Source organism: Mastigoproctus giganteus, chromosome 11 (genome assembly GCF_048544385.1).
Source record: "Mastigoproctus giganteus isolate SK-2022 chromosome 11, ASM4854438v1, whole genome shotgun sequence".
Taxonomy (NCBI): Eukaryota; Metazoa; Arthropoda; class Arachnida; order Uropygi; family Thelyphonidae; genus Mastigoproctus; species Mastigoproctus giganteus.
This window is the reverse complement of record NC_143585.1, coordinates 154,993,298-155,010,635: the sequence shown is the minus strand read 5'-3', so window position 1 is coordinate 155,010,635 and position 17,338 is coordinate 154,993,298. Positions and strand designations below refer to the sequence as shown.

Sequence of the window (17,338 nt, the reverse complement as noted above, 5' to 3'; positions counted from 1 at the left end):
GTAGGCCTAATGAATCTGGGGAGTATAATGAGCAATTTTGCAGAGAAATAGAGTGGGCTGGTAAAGTAGAGTGTCTTATAATGGGGGATTTTAATTTCCGGATATTAACTGGAATTTGTGGGTTGGTCACTCACACACTAGCAAGGCTTTTGTGGATTTATTGGATGACTGTTTTCTACAACAGCATGTTTCAGAGGCAACTAGAGAAAGTAATACTCTTGGTCTGATTATCAGTAATGATTCTTCATGCATCAAGATTCTGCAGATAAAGGAACCACTAGGTGGTGTGATCACAGTGTGCCGAAGTGGGATTTATTCAAAGAGGTAACTACCATCAAGTGTAAAGGAAAGGGTTTTTGCTTTCGCAAAGGTGACTACGGTGGTCTGAGACTGTATTTAAATTCTATATGGTGGAACCAACTGATGATGATACCAACAGCAAATTCAAAATGGGAAGCATTCAAAGAATTAATCTTGGAAGCTACAAGGCTTTTCATACCAACAAAGAAATACTGTTTAAGATTTAGGCTTAAATGGATGTGAGAGAGAAGAAAAATTCATGGGATACATATAAATTAACATGTGACACAGAAGCCTATGATAGATATAAGCTGGTCTCTAACCAAGTTACAAAGGAGGTTAGGCAGGTGAAGGCAAATTACAAGAAACTTTGGCAAAGGATTAAAAGAAAAACAGCAAAGAGTTCTTTACTTATATAAACTCTAGAAGAAAGGGGATGAATCAGATTGGTCCACTTGATACCGATGGTTCAACTGTTGATGATCCTGCTCAGGTAGCTATTTAACTAAATGAATATTTTGCACTGACATTCACACATGAGGAGTTATTCAGGGAGGGGAATGCCAGAGGTGTATTCAACTCTAGCAGTAAGCTAGATAATCTTGTTATAACTGAGAGTAAAGTGGAGGATAAATTTTTGAAGATAAACACAAGAAAGGCACCTGGGGTGAATGGAATCTATCCAGTTATATTAAAGGAGGTGGAAAGGAAGTAAGCAAACCCTTAGCCATAATTAAATGAGCTTCCCTGGACACAGGGGAGGTACCCATGGACTGGAGATGTGCAAATGTGATCCTAATCCAAAAAGGAGGATCAAAGGGAGACACAGGTAATTACAGACCTGTTAGTTTTACTTCTGTTCCAGGGAAATTAATGGAGGCACTGGTTAAAGAAGCATTACAGGATCATCTAGACAAGACTTCAGTTATAGCGCGGACAGAGCATGGGTTTGTTAAGGGGAAGTCTTGTCTGACTAATTTGATTGGATACTGTGATGTAGTTACAAAGAAAGTGGATGCAAAGAGTAACTTTGATATCCTATATTTGGATCTTAGAAAACCCTTTGATACTGTTGGACGTGGAAGACTGCTGCACAAATTGGAACAGTGTGGCATTGGAGGCAAATTGCTGCTATGGATAAAGGAATGGTTGAGTGGGAGAAGACAGAGAGTGGTAATCAATGGACACTGCTCTTCGTGCACTAATGTTATTAGTGGAGTCCCTTAGGGTTCAGTGTTGAGTCTATTGTTGTTTTCTGTATTTATAAATGATATTGATGATGGTATATCAGGCTTAATGTCTAAGTTTGCAGATGATACGAAGGTTGGCAGGTTTGTTAATGACACTAATGAAAGCACACTGCTGCAACAGGATCTAGAAAATTTGAGCAGATGGGCTGAGAGGTTGTTTGTTTGTTTGTTTTTTGGTTTTTAGGAGCATTTGAAACTAAGGCTATATTGCTCTGGGGATATGCGGTGGTCATTCCCTGACCTTTCCGCATCCTCTGTATTTGGTGGTGACGGGCTCGAACCCCGGTCTAAATCAAGAAGCGTGTGCTACGCACTGCTGCTCCTTCCCACCTGGCTACGGAGGCGCCGGGCTAAGAGGTGGCAAATGAAGTTTAACATTGACAAATATAAAGTACTACATATGGGAAGCAGTAATCCCAGAGTAACGTATCAACTCTGTGGTACCACACTGCCAGTAGTAGAGAATGAAAAGGAACTGGGGGTAATTGTGCAGGCAGATATGAAGTTCTCTGAGCAGTGCAGACGAGCTGCAAGTGTAGCTCATGGTGTCTTGTCAATGATATACAGGAATTTTTCTAGCAGGGATAAGGAGGTGATTATCCTCTTGTATCCGGCAATGGTCAGACCACATCTTGAGTACTGTATACAGGTCTGGAGGCCTCATTTTAAGAAGGACATAGAGCTGTTGGAATGAGTACAGAGAAGAGCAACAAAAATGGAACAAAGGGTTGCTCTTACGAAGAAAGGCTTAAGGTTTGCAAATTACAGTGTCTGGAGACCAGGCACCTTCGAGGTGATCTCTTGGAGGTGTATAAAGCCTTGAATGGTTTGAGCATACTCAATGCTGATGGGATTCTTCCTCTTGCTCAGAATAATCATCTGATAGGGCATAAATTCAAAATGAGGAAAGACGGTCGTAGGATAGATGTGCAGAAGTTTGCCTTTAGCCAGCGGGTGGTTGATTGCTGGAACAAAATTCCATTTGTCGATGTAGAAATTGATAGCTTAAATAGATTGAAGGCAGAACTTGACAAACATTTGAGCGAGTGAGTGGATGGGTGTTTTTTTTTTTTTTGGCTGATGCTATATAAGCTTGCTTTCTTGCATCATGTGCCTTTGCTAATGTTAATGCTATTTCAGAGCAGCAGCTGTCCAGTCCTATGTGACCACTGCTAGATTAAAAGTAAAGAATTTATATTTTAATTTAATTATCTAATATTTAATGACCATTTAATAATGAATATCAAATTATTAGATATATGAAATAAAAACAAATTTAATAATTTCATTACCTAATATTTATTAATTGATGATAACAAGTAATAAATAAGAAGAAGAAGGAATGCAGATACTCACCTAGAGCACTTCCATGCCTGTCAGCAAAGGGACCTCTATTCAATTTTATTGCCTTTTTACCTGATTGGACAAACCATTTATCTGTTACATTCCAGCTGCAAGCAACTCCCTGTTCAAAGTTACAGTCCCAATCTGTGATAGCTGTAATTATTAATTTTATTATTCATACTGAAAATAAAATAGCTAAATATGTTGGTATTAGCTTATTGGTAAAACTATACACATAACAAAATCTTACATAGCATCAAGTTAAATTTAATAAAACAAATAAAAAATGTTTTCTACACAATGTGAAGATGCCCAGGCAGAAGGAACCTGTGATCTGATCAAGGTGTTTAAGGCTTTTGACAGATTGAGAAAGCTCAGTGTTAATGAAATCCTTCCTCTTGCTCAAACAACAATAAATTCATTAGTAAGTGTAGTGTAAAATAATTTGCAGCAAAGAGAAGTTGATTGTAGGGGTAAGTTATGGCCCAAGTGACTCTCTGGTATATGACAAAAATTTATTTAAGCAATTAGAATGGGGTAGAAAGTACAACTGTCTTATTATGGGCAGCTTCAACCTACCTCTTATTTTTTTATTTTATTTTATTTTTTTTGGTAGTTGTTGGTGCATAGGCTTCTGTGGCCATAATGCACCTCCCAAGGTTTTTGCAGTACTTTGATCCAAGCCCGAGGCGGGAATCGAACCTGCGACCTTTGGGTTGCCAAGCAGGCACTTTACCCACCCGGCTAGCCCGGTCAGCTACCTCTTATAGAATGAAATAAATGGACTAGAAATACACTATATGGTAACAGGTTTTTAAACAAACTGGATGAGTGCTGCTTGTCCCATCATTTTCAAGACACCTCTAATAGGCTACAACCAGATCTAAGGAACTTATACTGGAAGCCAAAGAATGGGAGAACCAATAGCAGACAGTGACCAGAATACCATAAAATTAATTACATCTAAATGAACCAAGAGGTGAGGGATTCAATTTCCGGAGAAGAGGCTATAATGGAACAGGATTTTTTTTTTTTTTTTTTTTTTTTTTTTGGGCTTGGGAGTGTCTACTGTACAGTGTTAGATTATTGAACATGCACATGCACATTTAGTAAGCCATCTTCCTCTGGAGTCTTCACAAACATATATATATATATATATATATAGTATTTTTATAATATTAAAGGGAAGAGTATAGTAAGATAAACATGTTAAGATAATCATATTAAGATTTATACCTTGATAGATCTATAGAAGAAAATGTATAGGATAATATAATGTATAAAAGTTAGTATACAAAAGGATAATAAACAAAATTTATTATTGCTTACCCGCAATCTAGGTGACTTCATCTGGGTCAACCACCCAAATTGAAAGTAAAACAGCAATAAGATGGGAAACAGAGGGTTGTAATAAATGCTCAGTCCTCATGGTGACCCAGCATAACAAGTGGGGGGGGGGGGTCTCTCAAGATTCAACACCAGGAGTGCTGAATTTCATAAATCATATTAGATGAGGGGATCCAAGGAAAGCCTTCAAAGTTTGTTGATGATCTGAAGGTGGGAAGGATGGATATAAGCAGTGCAGAATTGGAATTTGGGGAGTACTATGTGTGTACAGAAAGGATAAGCAGGATAGGAAGGGGTATGCTGTCAGTTAAGAAATGCATAAAATCTGGAGGCTGCAACTAAAAAAGACACAGAACTTCAAGGATGGGATTCAGAAAACACCAACCAGATTAGTGACAAGTGCAGAGTGATACACATATGAAAAATGGGTTAGAAAAAGTGGACTACAAAGCTTCACAAGCAGACGTTTAAGGAGGAGATCCAATTCAGGTGTATAAGGCATGAAGGGATTGAGTAATATGAATGAGGAAGATTCATTCTCCCTCATGAGTGAGACACAAATCAGGAGACACAAATATAAAATCTCAGAAAACAGCAGAAGATCGAATCTCATGAGTTCACCTATGAGCAGCAGGCTGCTGAACACTGGAATAAAAAAAAAAGGTAAAGTGCAGCCATTATCAACCCACTGCAGGATGGAAGCCTCCTCAACAATTCATGCTGAGGAAAATGGACCATAATCTGCCACGCTGGTCCGGTGCAGGTTGGCAGATCGACCATATTCAGCAGTCAGGGGCTTGAACCCCAGTCTACTCACAGAGAGTGTGCTACTGTACTCCTGCTCCTGACCACTCGGCTACACTTGAATTGGTATTGGTATTTCTGGCACAAGGGCTACTAGGGCCATATTGCACCTATCAAGGGTATGGAGTTCAGACATTGTGATTATAAAATCATATCAGATGCGATCATATAGCTGTATCTCTTTGAGGAAGCAGAAAAATTCTTGAAGATTTGCATCATTGCCTATAATATGACAAAGTGTTAAAGGTTCTTGAAGATTTCGTAGGATACTGAATGAGGCTTTTCAGGAATCAGTGTATGGTGTACAATCAATGAGAATGCATTTGATTGTGAGAAAAGAGTTGCAGTGCGTACACTTAGGAGGATCGTCTCCTGTGAGTAGATAAAGACGGGTGAGGTGACTGTGACCGATTCGGGCTCTGGACAGGAGGACTTCTTCCCTTCTGTTTACACGGAAACTGGAAGCCCATAACTGCGGTTCAGATTTTATTTGCAGGAGCTTGTTCTGCAGTTCAGCTTGCCATAGACTACACTGGAATAAACTTCCATCTAATGTGGGGGAGGAAATGAGTTTAATAACTTCAAAGCAGCATTGAATTGGATGATTACTTTGTGGGAATGAGAACAGTATGAATATTATGTTTTCTTTGATATTTGAATTATTATTATTATTATTTTATTAATTTTTTCTGGCTGATGCAGAAAAAGTTCAGAAAAAGTGCATTATTTTGTCTTACTAAAACTAATACTACCAACTTACGATAAATTACTGGTGATGGAGTAGTAATAATAATGTTTGGTTCTTCACAATCTTTAAGAATCAGGATATCATCTAATGCAAGGTAACCTTTCTGGTTAGGGAGTATGATACCAGCAATTTGAAACTGAAAGTGTGAACAAAATTATTAGAACAGCATTTTATAATAAATGATTAAACAAATTTTGAATAAATGATTAAACAAATTTTGAATAAATGATAAATTTATTTTGATTAAAAATGAATTAATCATTTATTCCGAGTAAAAGAAACTATTCAATTAATTATAATAAAAACAGTCTCTCAGAGTAATTTAATCTGAATTCTGAGAGAAACTGACAACGGTGTCTCTTCACATGATCTTTAACAACAAATTTCTTAAGGGTAAGATGCCAAAGATAAACACAAAATGATATACACTAATTTTTTTTTTTTTTTAAACAGTGTAAATTATTGCACAATACCTAACTAATTGAATAATTATACTCTTAATATATGATTGATTATAATTATTTATAGGATGTGTTAAAAAAAGTTTAATTATGTTTAAAATTCTAATTGGGTTACATTCTGTCTACTATATGATATCAAGTTAATTTTTCCAACTAATTTCATGTAGACTCCTGTTAGTTAGCAAGGGTCTTAATATCTCAGCCTCTTCCAGCCATAAACCATTCAATGGATGTCATGTATGACAAAAAATAACATTGCTGTAATAAATCAGATTGCTTGCTAATAAAATAAACTTTCCTGATGACAAATTTCCTTTTTTCATTGATATTTTTTTGTTAATTATATTTAGACAACAAAATTTAATTTTTTGTTATTTAAAATGTAATTCATGCAACAGAAACTGTAGTCAAATAAAAGCAAAATTTATATTATCTATAAATTTTAGAAAGTAATGGCTGTAAACAGAAATAAGTTTCTGTTTACAGCTTGCATTGATTATATAGCTTGCATGTTTGTATATTGTTGGAAGGGATGGATAGGTAAAATGGGAAGGTGTTTTTTTTTTTTTTTGGCTGATACTGCATAAGTTTCCTATTTTGCATCTTTTCCCAAGCTAATACTAATATCAATATTATATCTGAGAGTTTTCATAGCTCAAGTAGTCTTAAGAGTCTGATAATCAAATAAGAAAGATTCCCTTCAGAAATTTTTATTTTATTTATTTTTTTTTTTTACTTCATTTTGAATTGAAATATCTTCAGTTAAAAATGAAGTACAGATATCAAACTGTGTTTATCTAAAAAAATCTGCAAAGCTCGTGTGGCCTCCTAATATGCTTGTTGCATAACTAAATGTTATTTCAAGTAGGAATTAAAAGCAAAAAAAAATAAAAATAAAATAATAATTTAAATTATTAAATAAAAAAAATTAGTAATAAATTCAATTTACTCCCAAGCATACACTCATTAGTACAATTTAATGTCCTAAGAATTGTTATTTAAATTGTGCATATCATCATAAGGTGCATGGTCATTTGCTCATGACCATGCAGCTTATGATAATATCTAATCATTCACAATATCTGTAGTAGCCTCTGTAGTAGCTGATTTATACAAAATGTGACAGCCTGACATATTTTTCCTAAGGAGAGAGAGAGAGAGAGAGAGAGAGAGAGAGAGAGAGAGAGAGAGAGAGAGAGAGAGAGAGAGAGAGAGAGAGAGAGAGTTATATATATACATATGTGATTCCCTGCTGCATACCATGAGAGGCCGACATAAGAAAATATACTGGCAGATGTGATCCATAAATAACATATACTATAAAATGGGTAATTTTTATTTTGATGGATAATTTTATTTTTCCGTCTATCGGCCACATCTATTGGTTGAAACTGCAAATGTAATTGTGCACAAAATTATGCAGCAGAAAAATTCTCATCTAAAATCTTTCAAGTATTGTCTTTTAACTTGGTAGCAGCAAGATGTTTTCACAGGTGCACCTCAAAAAAATGTTCCTGTGTTAACTGTTACTCAATAATTAAAATTCTGAAATTTTTTTAAACTATCCTAAACATATTTAAATTTTTACTGCAGTGTTTTCTGAAGTGATTTTCTTAGTTTTATTACAGAAATAGGACATAAGAACTGGATAACTATCAAGTGCCCCACATATTTTTTGTATTCATTTGGGCTTTGCTCGAAGAATGGCATGGTACTGGACAAGCATGCCATTCTTCGAGCAAAGCCCAAATCAGCGCAAAAATACGGTGGGGCACCTGATAGTTGTCCAGTTCTTATGTCCTATTTCTGTATGAAAACTAGGCATGGCATGGTACTGGACAAGCATTGATGCTGTGTTTGTTTAAAGTTTCAGTTCACTTGTATTTCTTTTCCCACTAGGTCAATAAACACTAACTCGCCCTACTTGTTTTTGATTTCATGGCATAAAGATGATAATATGAAACCTAATATTCTGTCAAAGTGACAACTCCTTCGTGGAAAACAAATTACAAAACAACATATATAGTTTTAAATTTCATGAAGGGTGCCAGCTTTTAAAGAAATTTTAATGATATTTTTAATAATAGTTATATGCATAATAAGTAGAAATATATGCAGTTAAAATTTTCATGCACTTAACAGTCTTTTAAACTGTAAAATAGAAGAGACTAAAGAGTGCATGTTTATATTTGGTCTAATATGCTTTTTGTAATTTTTTGCAAAATTAATATTGTTTGGTGTTGAAAATAAAAGGACTAATAGAACCCACTACATATTTTAAAAATTTTAATGTTTTTTTTATTTTTTATTTAAAAAGTTATGTACAGTAGGTATTGCAATCCATTAAAAAAAGTGAATTATTGGCATTGTTCAAGAATATTTCAAAAAATCCCAAAATGTTTTCCAAAATAATAATAATAAAAAAAAAAGAGCATCTATTACATTCCTCACCACTGTTTTAGCTATAAAGGAGGCACCATCACTGCTAGCTAAATAATGTCAATGAAGATTATTTATAAATTTCAGTCAGTTTATAATCCAATATTTATAAACAATTGCTGGTAATATCATTGCTGATATTTATGATCTGTTGTAAAAGAAGTCACAAAACTGTGTTCCTTGAAAATCCAAATTATAAAGCAGCCAAATTCAAAATTGTTTTGCTTATAAGTCTAGCTTTAATCTGGTATAGTCTATATACTCACCATTAATTTTGAATATGATATAATAATAAGTGGTGATGATGATACGAAATTTTTGGAGATCTTCAAGTACTGTGTTAATAGACTAGTAAAGGATAGCGGAAGCTTAAAAAGTGGTACTCACCTTGAATTAATCTGCGATGGTTTACTTATGCAGCGTGGTTAATATTAGGTTGAATTATTAAATTGAATAAATTAAAAGGGAGGAAGTAGGTAAGTGTTGACTGAGTTAAAATGGGCAGAAGGAGACAGAAGCGTACACATCCAATCCTTGGTTGTCATTGAAGTAAAGAAGCAAAAGAATAATTGAAAACTAAATAAGTGAATATAGTGAAGCCAATAGTCGTTACGAGAACTTTCGTTAGTTAAAACGTCTTCAATTGGCAATGTGTGGGGAGAGAACGTGCATGGTATTTAAGAATAAAAAATTATACTCTCGTGACGCCTTTTTTGACATGTGGGAACTTTAATCGCGAGAGGTTCCAAATTGGGGAAATATTGAAGGGGAGTTTGGAATTTAGAATTTTGAGGTTAGAGTGGTGCCAGTACCATTCAATAGCTAGGGCTTCATATTGAAGTATACTGTAGCTGGATTTTAATTTAATGATGGGAATGGCAAAGTCAATGAGGGGGTTGTGGTTGTGAGTCTGAGCATGAATTGTAAGTTCTGTGACAGACTGGTTAGACAAGACTATGGAAATGATAGTATGCACGGGTTACTGTTTTTATTTGGTTTTTAGGAGCATTAGCAACTAAGGCCATATTGCTCCGGGGATATGCGGTGGTCATTCCCTGACCTTTCCGCATCCTCCGTATTTGGTGGTAATGGGCTCGAACCCCGGTCTAATCAAGAAGTGTGTGCTACGCACTGCTGCTCCTTCCCACCTGGCTACGGAGGTGCCCGTATACACGGGTGTTAGATGTTTTTGATGAGCCAAATTTGGTAGTGGTACTTCCGATGTAACATGTGTTACGGTTTGGTTGACAATTAATGAGGTATATTATATTATTGAGGTCGTTTGTAGGATATATGTGTGTGTCTTTATAGGTGCTGAAGAAGGATCCTAATTTGTTGTAGGTAGAAAAAACAAGGGAGATATCAGTGTCATTACATAGGCGGCGGAACTGTCCTGCTAGTTCATTGTGATAAGGGAGGTCTATGTGGATATTTGTTTTATTATTGTCTTTGGTTGGGTTCTTAGATTTAATTTTATTTTTAGCGATGGAGATTGTGTTTAAAATAAGTTGGTGGGGATAACCTCTGGATATAAATTTGTCAGTAAGGTATTGGATTTCGTTGTGAAGGTCGGTAGGTGAGGAACTGTACTTTAGTGCATTGTGAATTCGATTATATAAAACTGCTTTTTTAGTGTTTAGGGGGTGATGAGAAGCAAAATGTAAGTATTTACCGGTGTTTGTATTTTTACTGAAAATTTTTGTATTTAATTTTGTGCCTGTTATATTGTTGTTATTGTTATTTGGTTTTTTAGGGGCATTAGCAACTATGGCCATATTGCTCCAGGAATATGCGGTGATCATTCCCTGACCTTTCTGCATCCTTTGTATTTGGTGGTGAGGGGCTCGAACCCCGGTCAAATCAAGAAGCATGTGCTACTCCTTCTCACCTGGCTACGGAGGTGCCTCTGCCTGTTATATCTATAGTGAGATTGAGGAAATTTATCTGATTGTTTTGTCCAATTTGAAGGGTGAATTTAAGTCTGTCGTGTATAGAGTTGAGTTTTACGAAGAGGTTATCAATGATGGATCTGTTGCCTATAACAAGAATGTCATCGGCATATCACATGTATAGTTTTAGTTCAGGGGGAAAGGGGTGTAGAATTTGGCTTTCAATGGCTGCTAGGCAAATTTCAGACAATGGGGTCAAAATGCCTAGTCCCATTGGTAAGCCAAATATTTGTTGGAAGATTTTTTTGTTAAATCTAAAAAATCTTGCTTCTAATAGAAGGGTGGTGAGCTCAAGAATATGGTCTATAGAAAGGGAGGTACGTTTTGTTAAGGTATCGTCTGTTTCTAAGAACTTGCGTAAGGTTTGTAAAGTAAATGGAATATGGACATTTGTGTAGAAAGAAGTGACTTCATAGGAAGCTAAGATGTCTGTATCGGATATTGTGATATTACTGATTTTTTGAAAAGCTTGATTTGTGTTATTGATCTCGAATGTGGAAAATTTAGAAAGGGGGGTTATAATTTTGACCAGAAAGGAGGATAAATTAGCGAAAGCTGATTTGCTGCATGATACAATTGGTCATAAAGGGTGGTCGGTTTTGTGTAACTTGATAATCCCAAACATGTGGGGGAGGATGTTATCGTGGATTCCAATTTGCTGTAGTGTGGAAAGGTTGATTTCCTTATTTTGCCTGAGTTTCCTAAGAATTATGTCGAGTTTGTTTTTAAGTTTTATGATGTTATGGTAATTTTCATTTATCTATGTGTTTGTGTCTGCTAAGATGGATTCTAATTTTTCGGTGTAGGTATCACCCAAAAATTAGAATCCATCTTAGCAGACCCAAACACATACATAAATGAAAATTACCATAACATCATAAAACTTAAAAACAAACTTGACATAATTCTCAGAAAAATCAGGCTAAATAAGGAAATCAACCTTTCCACACTACAGTAAATTGCAATCCGCAATAACATCCTCCCCCACATGTCGGTTTTGTGTAACTTGATAATCCTTGGGATTATAAAAATAGATTAACAGTAGCCACTGGCAGGGGTGAAAGTGCTTCTTGCACTGCTTCTATTGAAATGAGCAGCAGCCTGGAAAATAAGATGCAGGATATTTCAGAGACTGCTGTGAGTCATCGCAGAACAAGGAAACAGATGGGATGTGTTAGGGTAGCTAAGAATAAGAACAGGTGCATGTATACTTGCATGTACACCAATGCAAGGAGTTTGGTAAATAAACTTGATGAATTTGAGGTATTGCTCAAAACAACAAGGCAGATATTGTTGGGATATCAGAGACATGGTGTCACACAGATATAAGGAATGCAGAACTGGAATTTTGGGAATACAATGTGTATAGAAAGGATAGACAGGACAGGAAGGGAGGAGGGGTTATGCTATTAGTTAAGAAACACATAAAATCCAAGGAAGTGAAGCCAGTCGTCATCGATGGACACTGCAGTATCCAGCAAGTTTGGAGTGACATAAGCATAGGGAAATCAAAATTGAGAGAAGGAGTGTGCTATACGCCTTATGACTCTGACGAGTATAATAAGATACTGTACAGGGAAATAGAGTGGGCTAGTAAATCAGAGAGTCTTATAATGGAGGATTTTAATTTCCCAGATATTGACTGGAATTTGTGGGTTGGTCACTCACACACTAGCAAGGCTTTTGTGGATTTATCGGATGATTGTCTTCTACATCAACATGTTTGAAAGGCAACTTGGGGGAGCAATATTCTCGATCTAATTATCAGTAGTGATTCTTCGTGCATTAAGAATCTGCAGATAAATGAACCACTACGTGGCAGTGATCATAGTGTGCTGAAGTGGGATTTACTCAAGAAGGTAACTACCATCGGGGGTAAAGGGAAGGGTTTTTGCTTTAGTAAAGGCAACTACGATGGTCTGAGACAGTATTTAAATTCTATACAGTGGGACCAACTGATGATGTTACCAACAGCAAATTCAAAATGGGAAGCATTCAAAGAACTAATCTTGGAAGCTATCAGGCTGTACATACCAACTAAGAAATATTGTTCAAGGTTTAGGCCTATATGGATGTCAGATGAACTAATGAGACATATGGCAGAGAAGAAAAATGCATGGGATGCATACAAATTAATGGGTGACATGGAATCCTATGATAGTAAGCTGGTCTGTAACCTAGTCACAAAGGAGATTAAGCAGGCAAAGGCAGATTATGAGAAATCGTTGGCAAAGGATGCAAAGAAAAACAGAAAAGAGTTCTTTACCTAGGTAAACTCAAGAAGGAAAGGGATGAATCAGATTGGTCCACTGGATATTGAAGTTTCAACAGTTGAGGATCCTGCTCAGGTGGCTAACAAACTAAATGAGTATTTTGCATCTACATTCACACAAGAGGAGTTATTCAGGAAGGGGAATGCCATAGGTGAAGTAAACACTGGCAGTGAGTTCGATGATTTTGTAATAACTGAGAGGAAAGTGGAGGAGAAATTGTTGAGGATAAACATAAAAAAGGCACCTTGGGGTGGATGATATATTAGAGGAGGTAGCAAAGGAGGTAAGCAAACCTCGAGCCATAATTATGACACCTTCTTTGAACTCTGGGGAGGTACCCATAGACTGGAGATGTGCAAATGTAACCCCAATTCACAAAGGAGGATCAAAGGTTGACACAAATAATTACAGACCTGTGAGTTTAACTTCTGTTCCAGAAAAATTAATGGAGACACTGGTTAAAGAAGCTCTGCAGGATCATCTAGACAAGAATGCAGTTATAGCTCAGACTAATGTTATTAGTGGACTAATGTTATTAGTGGAGTTTCTCTGGATTCAGTATTGGGTCCATTGTTGTTTTCTGTATTTATAAATGATATTGATGATGGTATATGAAGCTTAATGTCCAAGTTTGTAGACGATACAAAGGTTGGCAGGGTTGTTAAAGACACTACTGACGCTATGCAAACAGGATCTGGAAAGGTTGAGCAGATGGGCTGAGAGGTGGCAAATGAAATTTAACTTTGACAAATGTAAAGTACTACATATGGAAAACAGTAACCCCAGAGCAATGTATCAACTCTGTTGTACTACACTGACAGTGGTAGAGAACGAAAAGGACCTGGGGGGTAATTGTGCAGACAGCTATGAAGTTCTCTGAGCAGTGCAGATGAGCTGCAAGAGTAGCTCATGATGTCTTCTCAATGATATACAGGAATTTTTCTAGCAGGGATAGGGAGGTGATTATTCCCTTGTATAAGACAATGGTCAAACCACACCTGGAGTACTGTTTCCAGGCCTGGAGGTCTCATTTCAAGAAAGATGTAGAGCTGCTGGAATGAGTACAGAGAAGGGCAACAAGATTAGTGAATGGAACAAAGGGTTGCTCTTACGAATAAAGGCTTAAGTTTTGCAAATTACAGTGTCTGGAGACTAGGCACCGGTGAGGTGATCTGATATAGGTGTATAAAGCCTTGAATGGTATGAGCATGCTCAATGCCGATGGGATTCTTCCTCTTGTTCAGAGTAATCACCTCAGAGGGCATAAATTCAAATTGAGGAAAGACAGATGTAGGATAGATGTGTGGAAATTTGCCTTTAGACAGTGGGTAGTTGGTTGGTGGAACAAACTTCCATCACTTGTTGTAGTTGATAGCTTAAACAAATTTAAGGCTCAGCTGGACAGGTATTTTTAACAAACAGAGGGGTGAAATTGGAGTGGGTTTTTTTTTTTTTTTTTTTTTTTTTTTGGCTGATGCTGAATAAGCGTGCTTTCTTGCATCATATGCCTCTGCTAATGCTAAATGCTAATGCTAATGCTAATTCCCCGTCTTAAGCATGGATGCTTCTTAATGGAGTGATCTTTCAATTCAGTACATACTTTGCCTTCAGATGTTTCAAGAAGCTTTCCATTCAGGACAATACCAGTTGATGTATTAAGTGTTCTTGAACTGAGATGCCTTCAAGAAATGTTATTTGAAGAAGCAGTTCAGAAAGTCATACTGAAAAAGTTTGTACAAAAAGATCACAAGACCTGAGTCATTTTGCCATCTTCATAGAGCCTGTCATTCCTTAAAGAAGGATGAAATTTAACAATTTCCTTTTCTCTCGTTGAATGTATTCCAGTTGATTCCTGGAACAAGGTTACATCTTTCATTGTGGAAGTTGATATCTAAAGCAAATTCAGCAAAGAATTGGATACACTTTTGGAGCGAATGGATGGGTGAAACGGGAAGGGGTTTTTTTGGCTCATGCTGTTGTTGTTGTATTTGAAGTTTTTGGCACAAGGTCCTCTTGGGCCATATTGCACCTGTTCATGGTTTGGGTATCACTGATTTCACATTATGATTAGATGCTATTATATAAATTTATGCATTTTAAATACTTAGACAGATCCTCGAAATTTGCTTCATTACCAAGAATATGTGAAGAAGAAGGAGCTGAAGCTGGAATTTTGGACAGATGAAAGGTGGGAACATTCAATGAGAATATGCTTTATTGTTAGGTGCGACTGGCAGAAAAAGCATTGAGGAGGAATCTCTCCCAAAAGCAAATGTAGATGAGTTGGATGTGAATTTTACGTAGACTGATACGTAGCATTGCCAGAATTACTTCTTGTCGCCTGTTTCTTCTAAAACTAGATGTCCACAGTTGAGGCTCTTTTTTTATATGGAAAAGTTTATTATTAGTTTGAGATTGCCAGAGGTGAGACCATTGTTTCCAGCATGTTTTTTTAATAATGGATTTGTAGTCTGCGTATGGAATTTTCAGTTGACTGTATGATTCAGAGTTGGGATGTTTAGCAGCCGCATCCACACGATCATTACCTTGGATGCCGACATGACCAGGAATCCAGCAGAAGATAACCTTGTAGTTGGCTGTTTGATGGTAAAATAATTTAGACCGGATCTCTTTAAGAATGGGATGAGAGGGAGGAAAGGTAGATTGAAAGGCACTGATTGCACTTAAAGAGTCTGTGTATATCAGAGATTGTTTGATATGATATTTGTTTATGTTATCTAGAGCCAGTTTTATTGCAAATAATTCTGCCGTATAAATACTGTATTCAGTGGGAAGAGAGGCAGCTGTTAAGAAAGTGGCGGAAACTGCTGCTGCACCAACAGTCGTATCTGTTTTGGAGCCGTCGGTATAGATATGAACTTTCTCTGAGTTTTCCAAAGAATGCAGTTTATGTTGAAAGTTGGTATTTGCCAGGGAGGATTTTCCCCATCTTGAAAAGAAATTGTCACAGAGAGGTATGAATTCAGTCCAGGGAGGTTCAGGAGTAGCAAGGTCTTGGAATATATTCTTAAAGTTAATTTTCCAACTGATCATGAGTTCTTGCAGTTGAATGAAAACCTAATGAAAACTTTCCCCTGTGGGGCAGTTTTCATTAGGTTTATTGTGATACAGCAGGGTGTGTTGAGGATCAAACAGATACTGCCAGCTGGGGTGGGCTGGAGCACTTCCAATCTTTGCTGCATAATTTAACAGTAACATTTTTCTCCTGAGATGCAGAGGGGATTCGTTTGCCTCAATAAACAGGCTGTGAACCAGAGATGTTCTGAAGGCTCCAACAGCTATCCTAAGGGCACTATGTTGGATGGTGTTCAGACGTAATAGAGAACTTTTCCTGGCGGAGTCGTAGACAGGTGCTCCATAATCCAAGCGCAATCTTATTAAAGCTCTATAGAGATGTAGGAGAGAGCTTCTGTCATCATCCCAGGACATAGCAGAGACAGCTTTTAGGATATTCAGTTTTTTAAGACAAGTATTCTGGAGGTGCACCATATGGGAAGCAAAATTAAGTTTATTATCTAAATGTAACGCCAAAAGATGGAAATTGTTAGTGACAGGAATGAGGCTGTTATTTCAAAATATTTCTGGATCTGGATGTAGTTTCCAATTTTTACAGAAATGAATAGCAGTAGTCTTCTTTTCTGCTAGGGAATAACCATTCCGCAATGCCCATGATTCTATTCTAGCTATAGCAATTTGAAGTTGCCTTTCGATGGTGTTCATAGTCTGGGATTGAGTAGAGATAATGAGGTCATCGGCAAACATGTACGATTGTACTATATTTGGTACATCCCTTGTTATGTTGGTGATTCTTATTGCAAATAATGTTGGACTCAGAATGGAACCCTGTGGTACATCTTCCTCTTGTTCAAATATTTTGGATAAATTATTCATGTATCTGACCTGAAAAGTTCTATGGCATAGGAAGCTTTGTATAAATTGGGGTAGATGACCTCTCAAGCCAAAAGAATGAAGATTTTGAAGAACACCATATTGCCAGGTGGTATTGAAGGCTTTCTCAATATCTAGATTAATCATGACCAGATGCTGTCCCCTTATGAAGGCATTACATATATTTGCTTCTGCTTTTATCATGACGTCTAAGGTGGAACGGTTTTTTCGAAACCCACACTTATTACTATTTAGCAAGTTGTTAGTTTCCAGAAACCAGATTAACCGCCTGTGAACCATTTTTTCAAGACATTGCCAAAACAATTGGTCAGTGAAATTGGCCTATAGTTATGTGGAAAGGTACGATCCTTTCTGGGCTTTGGGAAGGCTAGAACTATTGAGTGGCACCAAGAGATTGGGTAAGCATTTTCTAAGAATATTCGGTTGTAATAGTTTAACAATGATTTTTTTGCTCTGTCATTCAGTTGTTTTAACATTATATAGTAGATCCCAT

The 17,338-nt window shown here is 36.7% G+C and overlaps 1 protein-coding gene across 1 annotated transcript in view; it reads right to left on the bottom strand.

The window, feature by feature from the left end:
- Positions 1–17,338, bottom strand: part of LOC150078523 (MAM and LDL-receptor class A domain-containing protein 2-like) — a 765,548-nt gene that overhangs the window by 697,958 nt on the left and 50,252 nt on the right. The window contains exons 4-5 of the mRNA XM_090384594.1: positions 5,806–5,929; positions 2,907–3,047 (exon numbers count right to left, since the gene is read on the bottom strand). Of these exons, the coding sequence (XP_090240720.1) occupies positions 2,907–3,047; positions 5,806–5,929 (265 nt within the window). The remainder of the gene's footprint in view (positions 1–2,906; positions 3,048–5,805; positions 5,930–17,338) is intronic.